At 41.7% G+C, this 17052-nt stretch overlaps 3 protein-coding genes across 4 annotated transcripts in view; 2 read left to right on the forward strand and 1 right to left on the reverse strand.

Moving 5' to 3' along the window:
- The window catches only part of ipmkb (inositol polyphosphate multikinase b), a 14445-nt gene extending 10755 nt beyond the window's left edge, over positions 1-3690 (reverse strand). The window contains exon 1 of the mRNA XM_068583552.1: positions 2378-3690. Coding sequence (XP_068439653.1) covers positions 2378-2615 — 238 coding nt within the window. The 5' untranslated portion in view covers positions 2616-3690. The remainder of the gene's footprint in view (positions 1-2377) is intronic.
- Positions 3691-7262: 3572 nt separating this feature from the next.
- Positions 7263-12869, forward strand: ube2d1b (ubiquitin-conjugating enzyme E2D 1b). 2 transcript variants are annotated; one of them, XM_068583276.1, is made up of 8 exons: positions 7263-7467; positions 8500-8563; positions 9537-9568; positions 10511-10588; positions 11124-11229; positions 11375-11460; positions 11559-11652; positions 11748-12869. In XM_068583276.1, exons 1-7 carry the CDS (start codon positions 7444-7446, stop codon positions 11610-11612), a joined length of 444 nt encoding a protein of 147 aa, XP_068439377.1. In that variant the 5' UTR covers positions 7263-7443; the 3' UTR covers positions 11613-11652; positions 11748-12869. The 2 variants fall into 2 exon arrangements, with proteins under 2 accessions (XP_068439377.1, XP_068439376.1); XM_068583275.1 differs by lacking the exon at positions 11375-11460.
- Positions 12870-13777: 908 nt separating this feature from the next.
- LOC137789646 (transcription factor A, mitochondrial-like) lies at positions 13778-16806 on the forward strand. The gene is made up of 7 exons (XM_068583386.1): positions 13778-14032; positions 14382-14524; positions 15109-15179; positions 15389-15538; positions 15688-15783; positions 16186-16242; positions 16352-16806. Exons 1-7 carry the CDS (start codon positions 13947-13949, stop codon positions 16577-16579), a joined length of 831 nt encoding a protein of 276 aa, XP_068439487.1. The 5' UTR covers positions 13778-13946; the 3' UTR covers positions 16580-16806.
- The last annotated feature ends 246 nt before the right edge of the window (positions 16807-17052 follow it).

Consider the following 17052-nt stretch of genomic DNA (forward strand, 5'->3'; position numbering starts at 1 on the left):
TACATGAAACCACCTGCTCACACGTTCAGCCTGTCCCGGCACAGAACGGCCCATCACCGCGAGGCATTCAAACACGGACCTATTGACTGTAGACTGGAGGCGTGGGGGAACCAGAGCCTGTTGGGTGGGAGTAAGCAGGATCACTTTCAGTCAGCAACAGTACAAGCTGAACAGGATTCCACTGCTTGTTCTGCAACTGTCGTGGAGACTGAAGCAAACTGCTGGCTCGCTCTCAATGCCGTGGCTCTCCCTCTCTCCCTGCCTGTTAGTTTGGGCGTACGTGGGCCTCGTTATGTTAACGATGGCTCACCACCGAGCCCGAGGAGGGACAAGATCAGATCACTCCACATTACGGTCAATATACTGCACCACTGCTCCTCTGAAGGCCTCTTTCTCAGAAAAATTATACTACAGACACCAATGTAACCTTTTCTAGAAATGAGCAACCAGTATGTGACATAACAAATAAGGACTGCAAATAGCCAAATATGCCCCTCAAAGTAAATACATTTTCCACAATGTTATTGGTGATATTCAAATAATTTGGTCACAGTCAGACGACGCTGCACATACATTTACTGGCACGCACACAGGAATCTGTTTAATGGTGAAGCAAATCAAGCTGTTTGACTCCTGATGAGCACGTCACCGTCTCAAAACGAAAGTGCAAAGTGAGTCAACTGACAAAGAACCAGAGGAAGCAAAAGGGACCTTAGTCTTGGGAGGCAAAGCATCCCTCCGTCTGTGAGCAGCGTGCACGCCATACACATGACACGGTCATGTTGTCATTACTGAGCTGACGTATGACTACATAACACAAAGCATCATATTTCAGTGCCAGCAACCAAATGTTGATACTTAATAACTTTTAGATGTTAGTGTTGCGCCTGTCACCTATCATTTGGAATATTTTAGGGAGTGACTGGCAAATAAATGGTATGTAATATAAGTTTATGGCTACAATTAATGTTTGTTTTCATTTATGATAACTCAATTAATCATTACTTGAATTTATCGTTTGAACGTTTAGTTTACAGAACGTCACAGTAATGTGAGAAGTTCCCATCCCAGAGCCAGCTCCTTCTGAATAAATTAACACGACAAAACCCTTTAATAACGACTAATAAGCACAACTATTGGTAAAAGGGAAAATAAAAACTGAGCAAATCTTCACATTGGAGAAGATGGAACCAGAAAATCTGACGGAATAATAATCGGTGTCTATTTTCTGTCAATCTACTGATACAAGTGTGGCGGATATTGAGAAGAAGAAGAAGAAGAAGAAGAAGAAGAAGAAGAGAGAGAGAGCGGTAAAGCGAAACAACTGAGAGACGGATGCATCCAGGTGCCTGTGCTGCTCCAGAGCTCATGGGAAAGTTCCATGTGATGAGTACACACATTCAACATCTCGAGCCAAAGAAAGTTGAGGTCCCACAAATGGCATTGGAAGAGACGGCGGCCGGGTCCGTGCCACATTGCGTTATCACAAAGAGGGAGATCATGCAGCAATTGGCTGATTCATCGTACCGGGTGTCACAAAGAGCTCATGAAGATACAACTGATTATCAGCATTACTAGACTGAAACTGAGCTCATATATCAAACTTATGCTGACAGTCCTGGTGAGACCGTTATTCAACACAGGGAATTTGGGTTGGTGTTGGATGGCACCAAAGAAAACACTGTACACTACATCTCAACGGCTCATGTTACACAGCAACACTAAAGGGGCTGTGAGGTTTGTCCTGCATGTCACGGAGCCACACAGCAAGAATGTGCGTCTCTCAAGGAGGTTTCTGACTGTCAGAGCGACTGGAACCGACGGCAGCTGGATCGCCATCAGCTCCGCACCTCGTCTGATAACACACACAATGGAGGCTGTAATTCGGCCAGCTGTCCGGTGGATGTGAGTGATGGTGTGTGTCCGTGAAGACTGGAGGGAAAACAGGGACGGCACGCTCACAAATGATTTCACAAATCAGATTAAGAGTAGGGAACTACGTGTGGACTTTGGTTCAGCAGTACAGTACTGTCAGAGTGAGGAAAGTACCCAATTCATTCCCACAGGCGAAGGAATCATAACTCATAACTGTGCATGCATGGGACAACAACTCAAAATCACCATGCCAAACTCATAGCACAAAATCTCCTAATTTACTGCTCCTGCTGACAGCACTCACACCTGGTAAAGGCCAGGAATTCTTCCACAAATATCATCTTTCACTTCCCAACACCTTTGGTGGAAACTGTTGGTGGGTATTTTTTCTTCTGAAGCTAAACAATTCATAATGTCCTCAGTAGCAAGTGAAACATTCAGTGCACAGGTCTTAATAAAAACACCTTTCAAACAGTTCTGACTGGAGGAAGCAAGTACTCACCCACTGTATCCACTCCGTATTTGTGACCCGCCACCTGGTGTGACAGCGGGACGCAGCCGTTCAGGTGAGCCTGGCATGGTGGCCCCAGTGGCCGCTGCCCGCACGCCTCCTTGGCGGGGTAGCCGCCGGAGAGCCGCGGGGTGAGGCTGACCCCGACGGCGCCTGAACCGGGGGTCAGCTCCAGTCTTCCGAGAGCGAGAGAGGATTCCATCATCACTTGACGCTGAGTTGTTGACATTTGCAACTAAATATAATAATAATATATATTTATATGTTTTATAAACTGTGTGGGGTCACGAAGTCTTTGTCCAAGAAAAATATAAAATAAAAAAGTCAACGATGTGACTATCGATTCACATGCTGTTATTACGTAAGCACAAAACACAGCCCCGCGCACGGTTTGTTAGGGCGTGAGGTGGAGAAGCCCTCATGGAAATGGTCCAGTCCAGACGAAACCAGCACAGCAGCTCCGCTTGTGTTCGCCGCCTTCGACCGCCGACAACCACCACGCTGACGGACGGCGACACTGTCGTAATCCCCGCTGTGACCGCTGGTGAAACAGGGCTCCAAAAGCTGCGCTAATTCAATGATTTTCATATCTTAAAACAGAAGCATAAATACAACCTGGCCACATCCCACTTCCTACCAGTGTCAAGACAAGAGGAGCGAGCACCGTTTCCGTTCACACCTTCCAAAATAAAACGAATGACGACGCACGTACCGCGGTAATAAAGGAGGAGGAGGTCTCTGTCGCTGTTCAGAAGCAGCTGTCGTTTTATCAACGCGTTACGTCATGGTCTAATCCCAAACATTGTTATTTAATGTTAAAAAAAAAATACGTTTGGCACCTTTATTACGAAGGCAAAGCCACCCAACGTCCGGTCCTATCTTGATCAAGTACAGCTAGCCTGACGCAGTTCCACTTCCTCGCTCCAGAGATGTAAATACAGTTGTCTCTCAGAAATGGTAATGTTACGACACACCCGAGCGTGATATCCAGTTTCAGGCAGTAAACAGAAAAGCGGGCAGGGCGATTGGAGGCAATACAATTGCATAAAGAGGATATTCAGTTCTGGTTTTGATTGCTAAGTCATCGATACTGTCCATTAGGCTGCTTAGCAAGCCCCTCCTCGCGTCACAACTCAGCGGACCAGAGGGACATCACGCTTGCTGTATAACCGCCTTCAGGGCGGAGGGCTATCCGCTGGAGACGAGCACAACCACGGTGCATAGTCGTCCTCAAATCCATGATATTAAAAGGGACCGACGGACTGCTCCTCAGTTGTAGATATCCAGGTCGGTGTAGGCGGCTACCTTACTACGTATCAAACAGCGACTAAAGCCTCCCACACGTTTGCGACACTTTCCGTTACTGTCGTAAAGCACCAGATAGCTTCCCGGCAACGGCAGCAGCAGGCTTCATATGTTTTGCGCTTGCCACGCACTGCGGTTCGTGCGTGCGTTCAAAAGATGTTTGTATTTTTTCATTTATTTGTTGTGCATCATTCCCTTTCACTAGTGACACTTGGGCTGTCTTTACCACGTAACTAGTCCAAATAACTACTTAGGTCAGCGTGAACTATATACTTACTAAATTATTAATATCAAGCTTTAACAAATGACCATATGTTTACTTTCATGGATTTGAATGTTAGTGTTCACTCTTGTGAGATATGAATACACTTTCAATAACGGATCTACAAATAAACATGAGGAACAATATGACAATTCACAAATAACCACCATCAAATCTCTAAATCATCAAGACACTGTCCCAAATGACCCTTTATTTTCACAGATCTGTATATAAACTGGTAGTCATCACTTAAATCATGTGGACGGAATAAGTTTGCTGGTTGATAAGGAAAAAGCTTCAATAGTGTGTATTAACCGTTTATATGTATTATTACTTTAACTGTTTTAGTAACAATCATGAATATTTTAACTGGAGTATGGAAAAATGTTGTATGCTGACAAGTCTATTCACCAAGCACTTGTTTTCTGTGCTCAAATCATCATCATCATCACCATAATCATCATTATCGTTTGGAACTGGATGGTTTCCCACAACAATTCTAGTGTAAAGACACTTTATCATTGGGATAGTTTACGATACATATTATTCATTTAGTTCTTCAAATTAAATTGTGTAACCTGGGAGTTCCAGGTCATGAAAAAAAGTGTGTTTTTAATTCATAATTATTATGATTATTATTTTTCAAGAGACATGTTTACATGCAACATACTATTCTATTACACTAACAGTAAGTCTCTGCATCCTCTCCGTGATTGAAAAGGTATGTTTTAATGAAACACTGAAAGATTGAAAGACACAAAAGTAAAGGAAGTAATGTGAAATAAATTATCTGAGGGAAAATGAACCCCCCTGAGAAATGCTCCATAATATGAGACTTCCAGACGGCTCCATGTCCCTCTAATTGCAACGACAATTACACTTATCTGCCAGAAAGTTAACAATATTGCTCGTATTGGCCTAAAAGTCCCATAAACACAAATACTGGGATCAGTAAACAGATTGCAGCTCTGTTTACAGTGGAATGAAACGCTGCCCAGTCCGTTCTCTGGCTCATAACAACATAATGATGGTGTTTATGCGCAAGGCCTACATCTGCCTTACAAAATGTACCAAAGGTGGAATTATACTCTGATTTGTCACAGAGTTCATGTCTGTATTATATAATTTGAATGTAGAGGCTTGGACCTGAATGTACTATGTTCTTCATTTTTATCTTGATTAACGTCAGTAATTAATTCCTGCGTTCAGTCCGTCTAAGAACTGACAAGTACGAGGTGATGTGAGGAAAACATTTTACTTTTTGCAAATAAAAAATGAATTGTAATTGTGTGTAAATTACTATATGCAAGGATATAGAAAAAAATAAAGAACACATCTTTTGGTCGTATAAATGCAGCTAGTGATGATTAAGTTGAAATGTCCACCACAAACCAAAAAGCTGTGATCACAAACGACCAAAGGACTGCTAGAGTAGTAAGAAAGACTCAAAGTCCTTGTATGTGTACACATACTTAAAAAAATATATTGACCATGTGGAAGCTGAATTGGGAACACTTAAAATGATGTAACCGAGTGACATTTAACTTAGAGTGCAATATTTACTAACTGTTTACCTGTATAAGAAGTACTCCATAGATTGTAGTATAGTTAAGATGTGAGGTTAAGAGGAATAATATAACAATATTGGTCAGAATTGATTTAAGTATTTCTTACTACCAGGCTTGGCATGGCTTTTTGCTTGGTTTGCTCAGTTTTGGATGCTAGTAAATTGTTTTTAAAGTTAGTTAACCTTAACCAAAACGACTTTAACATACATACACACACTCATCATAAGGTGTTGAATATTGAACATGATTGCACGTAATGACATTAGGCTCATAGTAGATAGAGTTTAGTCGCCTCACAGCCGAAGGGGATTTCCAGCTCGACTCTTGTCATTCTATTCTCCCCGTCTGGTCGTTTCCCTTCAATAACTCCCTGTGCCACTCCCTCCAGACCTGCAGTGAAAGCCTGTTCCTCATCACCTGACTGCCCCACCCCGCTCACCTGTTCCCTCCTCCCACACCATGCCTTGCAGTGGAAACAACATATTAGCCCGTTTACACCTGTTCCCTATCAGGTTATATTATTTGTGTTCCATTGCATAGTTCGGGCTTGACTCTTCTCACCTTGGCACCAGGTCCCTTTTGGTTAATCTATGTTTGCTTTCTACTATAAATAGCACCGCTGGAACATCTGGCCCAGAGTCAATTGTAACAATTTGGATGCTTCATGCAGGATGTCATTTGATGGTGGTCAAGAAATGATTTCCTTTGACCAATCAGTGGTCTACGTGCCTGAAAAGCAAAAGGTACTATCCACAACTTTGCTGATGGAGTGAGTTGGGTTGAGCAGAGCCGCTTCGTGCAGTGGAAACAGAGCCTTGGCGTCTCTCTGATTTCCTAAAGTCTGCTTATTTTTGACAATGAGTAAAGACTAACTTTGGATATCTGCTTGTTCTCTGAGTCATGTAAACCTCAAATCATGTAAAATTGCTATTTTGATGTTCTCCCCTTGTCTGTACTCAGGTCAAATTATTTGAATGATATTGCTGTGGGGTAGAAAAATGGATATTTGTGATCATGGAAAGGATATCTCTTGTTATTTTCCCATATCTAAAAGCTCTTGATTCCGATTGAGGCTTGTAGATACTACCATCCCTTCATTAGGTGCTTCTGAAAACCATAAAGTGTTTTTATTTCAGACATCCTGAGAAACAATTCTAATCTTCATAAACACCGCCACCTGATGGAAGACCCGGACATTGCACTTTCAAATGACTTGAAACTGTGTTTTAAAAAAATCATGTATACTTTGAAAAAAGAAAGAAATTATTGGCCATTTTAATACTGCATTACATTTATTTAGAGAAAGTAGTACAATACAAAAAAGAAGTTCCTCTCTTCCATCCATATAATGTTTCATTTATAAACATGCATCACCTCAGGATGTAATAGGAGTCTATTGGGGAATTGATATCGCCAACATCAGTTCCCTTATAATAGGCCTTCTTTTAATTATAATACATGCGATACTATATAGGTTAATGAATCATTCCTGAATATGTATGATGTATTTAAAATGTCTTCAATTTAGAAAGTATTTTTTAAAGCAAAATTAGGCCTACTTCTCTAGTATATTTTTTTCTGATTACTTATTACAAGAGCGTTTAACATTAAAATGTGATCATTTGGAACGAGAGTATACAGAAACCTCCACGGTGCTTCAAACGAATCAGAAACGGAAAACATAACAACTCTAAAGGATGTTATAGGCGGTGACAACTACGTTTCCCATGATCCACTTCGGGGGAGCGACCGTAAACAAGAGGAAGCGGAAACAAAAGCAGTTTCACAAAAACCCAAACACGTCCCCGGCTGTCGAACTACTCTGGGAATAACCAAACAGCCATTGACTTCGTCCGCAACACCATAGCGGTTCAAGTGAAGAGCGTGAGCACGTGAGCTGAGGAGAAACCCGCACCTCCACCATGGCGCTGAAGAGAATACAGAAGGTAACTGTGACGGGCACTTCTGGCTGCCCGCTAACTGCAGCTGGCCCACCGGAGGCTAACCTAAGAGTTAATTTCCACAAAATATCTTCTTAACAACGAGTGTGACGCTCCCCCCACATTAATGTTACTCGTGGCTAACTTTTTGACGTTTTTGGACATAATTTGTACGTTGACACCTCCACCGGAAAGAAAACAGCGGCGAATGACAACTTCAAAGTTTGCTGCTAGCTCGCAAACCGCCTCCGCTAGCGCGGTGACAGACCTGGCAACCTGGCGCGGGCTCTGCGGCGCCTTGTCTTTCACTTGTTCAACAACCGGACAACAGCCCTGTCCTCGTATTTGTACGTGTGCTAGTCCTCGTGGCGGTAGACAAGTACTGCAGTGACCAGGAAAGTTACTTGTCGGCTCATAATATTGTTCGACTCTCGTCGTGTCTGTTACAGCCCCGCTAGTTGGCGTCAGGTCGTGCTGTCAGGCGAACGTGGAGGCTGAAACATTTTTGCCCACCACATCCAGACCTCTTTGCATCCTTATCCCAGTTGATTGTAATTAGGGGCATAACAATTTAACTTCCAGAATATTTACAACCATTCTTAACATATTTGCTATCTTGATTTATAAATGCTTAGTATTGGACTATTAACTATACACCTTACTTTGTATTTCCATTGAGGAATACCATAAGATGTGTTGGAGAGCACCAGTAAAGCTACTTGACCTTCAGTTTTCTTGCGTCAATTGTCTGCTGCTATTTGATGTATGTTGTACACATGACATTTGGTCTTTAGTTTGATAGTTTATGTGAAATAAAAACCAAACTGTGAGGATAAATATAATCAGCATCAGCCATAAAGAGAGCGGGGTCACATACAGAGGCTCAAACTTCAATCCTTCACAAAAATACCAGGAGAACACATCCCATTGGTGCTCACCAAGTCTGATTCTATGTGATCTTAAGTTTTCACTAAAGCAAAGCGTGCCCGTTTAGCCGAGTAATTGACTTGTGTCACATATTTCTGCTGCATTGAACAGGAGCTGCATGACCTACAGAGAGACCCTCCAGCACAGTGCTCCGCTGGACCAGTGGGTGACGACTGTGAGTATCGTTACACATGCACAATTTGTGTTAGAATTTCTCGTGCATCACATGAGCGATCACCTACTGTTTTTCACACTGAATGTCTTTGAACCATGATGCGTCCAATCACCGAGGCACATATTAAAGTACATTTGAGCCATGATACAACCTCTTGGCTTTGGGGGAAAAAGGGAGTCGTCCGTGACTGCGACTCCTTAAACTCAAATAACCCCATTGAGTACCTTCAGAATAAACAGGAATTACAATTCAAGTTCAAATCTTTTAAATGCAGCAACAACTTGGTCCAAACTTAAACAGGACTTAAAATGTCTTCATATAGTTTAATGGAATTGAATAGATTGGCCCCATTGTCATTAATAGCCCATCCAGCTATTTGAGTCCGTATTTGCCTGATATCCGATATATCGGTGTTCCCCTCAGGTTGGGGGACACCATTGGATTAGTTACATTTTAAATAATCCAGTGTGAAGGCGGCTCGCCCTGAGGTCATAGACAACTTTGTCCCAAGATCACTAACCTTTATGGTAGACCAGCTATTGTAATTGTAGTTGCACGTCGATTTTTACTCCACTTTAACTCTCAGACCCCTAGGGATAATTTTTAGTCAATTTTTTTTAAGTTGACATAATTTCTTGAATTGACCTTTTTTAAAAGAAAAAGAAGAAAACAACTTGACTCAAATGGCGTCATATACGGTACACCCCGGTGAAAATTAGATTCCGCCCGATCCCGGCACACAGGATTTCAAATTCACTGTCAGGCTGACATCTCTAAATGTCACAGTAGGACGAAGATTCTACAGATTATTTTTTTTTCAAAATCTTAAAGCTAAAAGAAAGTTGAAAAACCCATTAGTTGGTTTTATATGACCTGATCACCAATGGATACAAGCTTATGATGAACACATGTCTGTGACTTGCACTGCTGATATGTGTCTGTGTGTCTCTCTTTCTCCCTGAATTGCTTTTAGTGTTTCATTGGCAGGCGACCATAATGGGTCCGGTAAGTATGCCACCATCACTTAAGGCTTTCAGTCCTCTTAGACAGACTAGTAGACTAGTATTGACCTCTTAGTAGCTCTTAGTACACCATGATGTTACAGACAGGATATACTATAATCTAGAATATGTGTGTGTGTGTGTGTATGTATGTATGTGTGTATATATATATATATATATATATATATATATATATATATATATATATATATATATATATATATATATATATATATATATATATACATATTTTGTTTGTTTGTTGAGTGCACAGTGAATGTAAGCATGTAAACGAACAAAACACCTTCAAGCCTCCCAAACTGATTCTGCATAGGGATTAATGCTGCTGTGTAACAGTCTGGCTATCAAATTAGCTACATAACTGGTTTACCCATCACTGGAATTGATCACCGTAACTACTGGGATCTCAGAACATGATAACAAATACAATCCCAATATTGTGATTAGTAACACTGTCTAGATTCTCAAAAACACTCAGTTTGAATAGTTAAAGATTTGTGGCTCAGATTGCTCAAAAAAGTCGTGCTATGGTTTGGTTGTTACAGGTGATCAATGGAATTCCAGATCACACCTTCTGATTGCACTGAAACAAGAACGACTTTCTTTCACTTGGTGTGTTCTTTAAACGATGACAGTTTTCCAAAATTTTGAATAAATAAAAATATCACACCACATTCTGTTGCTTACAGAATCGAGTCAGAACCCACAGCCTTGGTCATCAGACAGATTATCTGAACCACCATCTAAAGTCCTTCTGTTTTTACTGATTCCAGCACCCACTTGTTGCCCATGTCCCGGCATCGTGGTCTCATTGTTTGTTGTTGGGTCGAGGCCTTATAGCGGCACTAGCTGGCCACAATGTAAACCTGTTGTGTGCTGAATGTTATTTGGGTCCTGCTAAAATGTTTTACTGTCTTTTTGTCAGGGGGACAGTCCTTATCAAGGAGGAGTTTTCTTTCTCACAATCCACTTCCCTACTGACTACCCATTCAAGCCACCAAAGGTAAGAGCTAGTTGTGTCTGTATTTAGGTTGTTTTGCTGCAGGAACCCTCTGATCCTGTAATCGTCTCCTGCCTCAGACGTTTGGTCAGGGATCACACCCGACAAGTTGTACATTCCATGATGGCAACACTCAAGCAGAGCAGGGTTTCCTTCAATCCATCATGAATCAGCTTGAAGGGTATTATCGAGAGAGTAAAAGATATGGATGCTCTCAGACCTTGAACATTCTGGAATAGGCCTATAAGAAAAGTGTGTCCCAGTGCCATACCACAGACAGATTCTCAGCAGGTCTGGCATATGCACACTACTCTCCCACACTTGGACCCAATACACTTTTGAGAATGCATCTTGGCCTATCGGATAATATATGGACAGCACTTGTGATCCGATCATTCAACCATTTGCAGAAGTGGACTGGGATGCGTTCGATGTCTTTTGAAGTGTGACCGGTCCTGAAACACAAACGCTGGTGGCAGGGGACCTGAAATGTCTACCTGCCACGTCTAACATTTTGCGTGTGTGTGCGTGTTCACAGGTAGCGTTTACAACTAAGATTTATCACCCAAATATCAACAGCAATGGGAGCATCTGTTTGGACATTCTACGGTCACAGTGGTCTCCAGCACTTACGGTGTCTAAAGGTAAGTACAGTCTCTTTGTGGGTGTGTCAACCTAATGGCAACACTACTCAATTTGAAAACAACCCTTCTCCTTCATCAACACAAGACTTTTCATAGACTCTTCTTTGCTTTCTGTTTCTTTTGTGGAAATTATTAATGAATGCAGTGCTGTTCAGAATTGAGACCTTTAGTTTGGTACAGTCCCCAGTCCATGCTGACAGGGTGCACAGGACATGGACCCCATCCCTCCTGGTGACTGAAATAGGGGTCTGTCTGGGGTAGGCTCATTTTTAAACAGCCTTTCTCTACGTGTCGACTAATGTGATCTTTTACATTCCTCTTCATTTCAGTTTTATTGTCCATATGTTCATTGCTTTGTGATCCAAACCCAGACGACCCTTTAGTTCCAGACATAGCACATATGTACAAGAACGACAAAGACAAGTAAGTACATGCTCTCAGGCTCAGATGTTGTCCACTTGTATAAATGTGCACCCAAGTTATCATCCACTAACTCCACTCTTCTTTTCTCTCCTCAGATACAACAAACTAGCAAAAGACTGGACCCAAAAGTATGCCATGTAAAAAGAAGAAAAAAAGATGAAGAAAAAACATGCTGAGAATCTTTCTTTTTCCTTCCTTTTTTGAAGTCACAACACACTGTAAATTATAGTAAGGAATCATTAGGTAATCGTGGGTAACTTCCATCAAACTGAACTGTCATTAACATAATTAATTGTCTGGCATTTACATTCTTTGTTCTTTTGAAAGGAAGCAGAGTTTTACCAGAGCAGAAGAGAAAGATTGCCTGTGATCATTTCACAGAGGCCGTGACATTTAAAAGTTTGGCATTGTTGTTTTTTTGCATCAAGGACATTTTATTTCTCACACAAGTTTATTACAAGTTGCTTTGCAGCATTTTTGAAGTAAAACTAGTGGATTGTAGGACATAATGTATGCCGCTCAACGACGAGCCTTTTGGCCGGAGGAGCCGACAGCGGCAGGGCGGCAAACATGTTAGACGAGCCGATCCCGGAGTCCCTGCTGCGCCCACCGGCAGCCAGCAAGGAGCACACCGAGCCGTGGAGTTGTGGGAGGGGGATGCCAAATATGTAAGCCCCTCATTCTGACATACGTCATGTAGTCAGTCGGTGAAGGAGTTTTGTTTTTTTATTTATTTTTTTAATTTATTTTTTGCGTCTTGTAGCAGATGAAGTGAAATGAAACAACGTACGGTTGCAGTTACCCTGAAAATGGGAGCAATGACAAGTAACATAATACTGTCTTTTTCCTATTATTATTGTTGCTATTATTATTATTATTATTATTATTGTGAATAATAATAATAATTGTATTGTATTAAAATCCTCTGGGATATTTCATTTAATTTGGATTTATCACAATGTAAATCTGTCATTAAAATGATGTGCTCTTTCCCCCTGAGAATAGCAGTAATGGCTTTACAAAGGCACACAGATCAGATTTTGAACCCATTCAAGCCTGTACCTAAAGAGTGAAATGTGTCCTTCTGTTTGACCTATTGATCTATCTTTGCTATTGAAATGATGAAAATCCAATGTTCTGCTTCTGTGTACAGAAGCCAGTGTGGCACCTTTTGTACTAAATTAAAAGAACGGTACAGTTTTTATCAACAAGGTTAATGTTGTGTGGAGGGCAGTTTGTCTTTGGTGATCTTGTTTTGTTCATATGTTAAGGCATATCAGAATCAATATGCTGACATGATATACTGGACATATCAGGGCTTTGCCTCGTCAATATTCTGGCAAAGCCTTTGCTCAAAATAGGGAAAAAGAAAGTTTTTCATGTGTGACAGTACAGGCTCTGAGAACAGAAACATGTCAGTCAGAGCTGTGAGCATTACCAACACAATGTGGTGGAAGACTAATACCCATATGAAGGTCAGTGAGTTCAGAAACATACAATTTATATTACAGCCTATTCAATTGTCTCTCAAAAATAAATGCATCCATGCACTGCACAAGCTCTGACTTAGTGGACTTTGATGTAATTATATAACTACAGCCAATCAGTACTGAAGTACTGGTTGAATAGTTTTTGTGTATTGAGAATGATATATTACAGACAATTGAGTGGATACCCTTCCCATTATGTAAGGGTGCAAGTGCATAACTACTTGTGTTTTGTAACACTAATAAAGCCCAAGCTGACATGCATGCATTGAAACAATATCCCCAACAAAAAAACATATCACAATGGCATGCACGGTGATTGATCTAAATCTCAGGAAACAACGGATCTGCTCAATTTGGCGAGTGTCAGGCTATTGTTGGCATGATGATTATTGTTTCGTTTTAGACATTTAGGGATATAAATCTTTATGCACAAAATGAGAAGATTTGAAATAAAGAAATCAAGAAACATATGTCCTATATATTAAGTACATATTACATAATATTTCTAAATTTTAATGGACTACATAACCCAAGAAAACACGGGTGTTTGTAACGTGCTAAGTTCACGCGACGTCTTGCTAAAACCACGCCCATCTGAGTGTTTGACCTGTTTCCCACAATCCACCGGGGGACACTGAAGGCGCCTTTTGCAGCCTGCAGACCAAACATATCAACAAGGAGGAGGGGAAGAAGAGTCTCGGTTTCTACTAAATGCGTGAATAAATAACACGCTGCTTTTGTGGGACAGTACGCGCGTCTCTCAGTCCTCTTGTTTAACGTCCTTTAACCTTTATCACCGCCGACATGGCTCCGTTCAGCCTGGTGACAGCGAGCGTTAGCTGGCTGGCTAAGTCCTTCAGTGCTCTCTCCAGCACAAGCACCCTGGCGAGGTAGCTACCGTAAAGTTCCTTTACCGTCTCAGAAAGCTAGCATTAGCTTGCTCTCTGCACTTTGTATGGCCTGTTAGCACGTTTTGTTATCATGAGAAGTTAGGTTTTACTTTAACGGAAAGTGTTTGAAAGGCTATCCTAGCATTAGTTGAGGTTAATAGCAGGCTACGTATGTTAATGTTGGGGTTTACTTTAAGCCGCGCGAACCAACGTTCGCCTGCCCCCGTGACCCTCAGACAACAGGCGTTAAGTTATACTAGGATTAGGACTTGTCAGAATTGTCTGCGCATTATATCATATTTATTTATTCACATCGATATGTGTGTTTGTGTGCAATTGCATGCTTTAGGTATACCAGTGTCCTCCCAGCTGCATACATCAACCCAGTGAGATGTCTGACCTCTCAGGCCAGCGGGGCCCCGAAGAGACCAATGAATGCATACCTGCGATATGCTGTGCAGCAGCGGCCGGTCATCCTCAGATACAACCCAGGTAGATCTGCAACACCTCGTGCCTGCTCGTAGGACTGTAAGCTTGGGAATAGCTTCAGTATTTGTTTGTTGGGAGTCAATGTGCAGATTTTGACTTTGGGTTTTGGATTTTTGTTGTCGTCTTTTACCCTTTGGAATAACAAACATGCATAAAATACATCTAACATTTGGGAAATTGTGTTTTATTCAATAATAATATAAATGATACTGTAGAATAACAGCATCCTTAAAAATGAACGTCTTTAAATAGACTGAAAGATGCACGTTGCAGCACTATGACAGAGTCCTTCCCGAGTCATGTCCCAGACACGAGACAAGCTAGAACTCCCCGCCCCCATTGTTTGTGAGTGATGGGGCATCATCCACACGAGGTGTAAACACAGCACTCCTGAATGTGTTTAAAGACTAAAGTCCATGCTGCCTGTCAACCGAGTTAATGCACATCTTTGATATTGGTGAGCTAAAGTCAGTGAAATGTCTCTCCAGAGCACGTGGCTGGGGATCAGTCTGAAGTTTTCCGTTGCAAGTCAAGGGTTCAAATGCTGCAGTTCTATTGTTAATAAATGTCTTTATTGTTGTCCTCAGAATTGAAAACAATAGATATCACCAGTCAAATTGCCCAGCAGTGGAGAACAATGGACCCAAAACAGAAAGAGGTATTCCTTTACTTTCTTTTCTGTGTTAAATAGTATAAACTGAATGTGTCTTCATGTTTTTAATAGTGTAGTAAGGCAATGGCTGCAAGTGTCAAATCCTCTCTCATTCCTTCTATTACGTATCTTCTGTATTTTTACAGTCTCTCCACATGTGGGTTCTGTCAGTCTGTTGTGACTAAAGTTTTGCTTGGTCTCCTTCACCCTTGTAGCCTTTTCAGGAAGCCTTTGCGCAGGCCAGGGAGCAGTATAAGGTGGACTACCAGCGCTACAAGGCCCAGCTGAGCCCAGCACAGGTTCAGCAGCAAGTCCTGGAGAAGACGCAAAGGTTGGCCAAGAGAAAGGCCATCCGCAAGAAAAGGGTAGAGACATGCAACGTCGTCAAGAGCTTCAAGAAACTTTTTTATTAGACATTATTGTAAAACTATTTAGAAGTTTTGACAAGTCCTAAACCTTTTGATATCGTCTGTTCAACAATACGTTTGCCTTCTCTGTGCTTTGTGTAATCCAGGAGAATACCACCATGGGGAAGCCCAAACGTCCTCGCAGTCCGTGGAACATTTTCATGTCGGAGCACTTTGGGGAGGCCACAGGAACCACCGCGCCGGTCAGTAACCACAGCTTCATGACATGTCCTCTAAAGAAACAGTGATGGCACATGATCAGAGGGAATAATATTGATGCATGGACTGTTGTTACACTTTGTACTTTAATTACAGAGAATTTGTTGTATTTGACCTTTATCTACTTGGAGAAAAACAGTTTGTACTTGTAAAATAATACTTAAATATTCTCTTCACTATATAAATGCACCATGGCTGCTAATTTACATAAAGGTTTATTGATCGGCTATATTGTAAATGAAGGGGAGAGACATAATGCTATGATATGCAGCAACGGTCCCCAGCTGGAAGGACAAGCAGCTGGGACACATGTTTATGTGCTTGAATTACAATATTGACCATTGCTGAGCACAACAGTTACTGATGTGTTTCTGTGGTTCATTCAGGTAAAGCTGAAGTCCCTGTATGAGGACTGGAAGAAGCTGTCCAGTCATCAGAAACAGGTTGGCAAAGCAACCATTAGGTCTCCTTTATTCTTAACAGTTTAAGCCCTTCATGTTGTCGCCGCTGTGTGTAAAACAAGAGATTCAGTGGTCATTGTCCATGTCGCAGGTCTACACGCAGCTGGCACAGGACGACAAAATCCGCTACAAGAATGAGATTACGGCGTGGGAAAACCACATGATTGAGATCGGACGAGAGGACCTGATCCGAGAGCGGACTCTGTCCTCCAAGATAAAAACTACTGCAAAAAAGTGGGCGGCCAAGGCAAACATGGCTAAAGTTTCATTTCAGACATTTAGGGATATAAAGCTTTCTGCACAAAATGAGAAGATTTGAAAGAAGACATATCAAGAAACGTCTGTTTTATATATTAGGTGCAGCACAACATCATCCGAGAAGATTTTATACAATGTCAAACTGTAAATTAAAGCTGTGAGCGGGTCCTCCCTCCACAGCACGTCGGGGACGCCTGCGGTTTGCCGGCTCGCCCGGCGCCATCGAGCCGAAGTGCCAGATTGAAGCGTTCAAATCCTATCCGGCAACTACGTCTTTCCCTTTAAGTGTGTGCTTAGTGCCTCAAAAGCACCTTCGCTTTTGACCGCGAAGGATGGATTGCCACGGCAACAGCATTACACAAAACAATAAAAACTTTGTGGGATGTCATCACAAAAGTCCTATGTGTACAAGTAATTTGATGTCAATCTGATTGTGACCTACTAGATAAGCAAAGTATAGAACATTTTACTTCCTGTTACCACTAGGTGGTGTATGACTAAAATAAAAAATTAGACTGCACATGTATTCAGGCC

The sequence above is a fragment of the Clinocottus analis genome, unplaced genomic scaffold (genome assembly GCF_023055335.1).
Source record: "Clinocottus analis isolate CAN_PGR_092001 unplaced genomic scaffold, fCliAna1.0.p SCAF_19, whole genome shotgun sequence".
Classification (NCBI taxonomy): Eukaryota; Metazoa; Chordata; class Actinopteri; order Perciformes; family Cottidae; genus Clinocottus; species Clinocottus analis.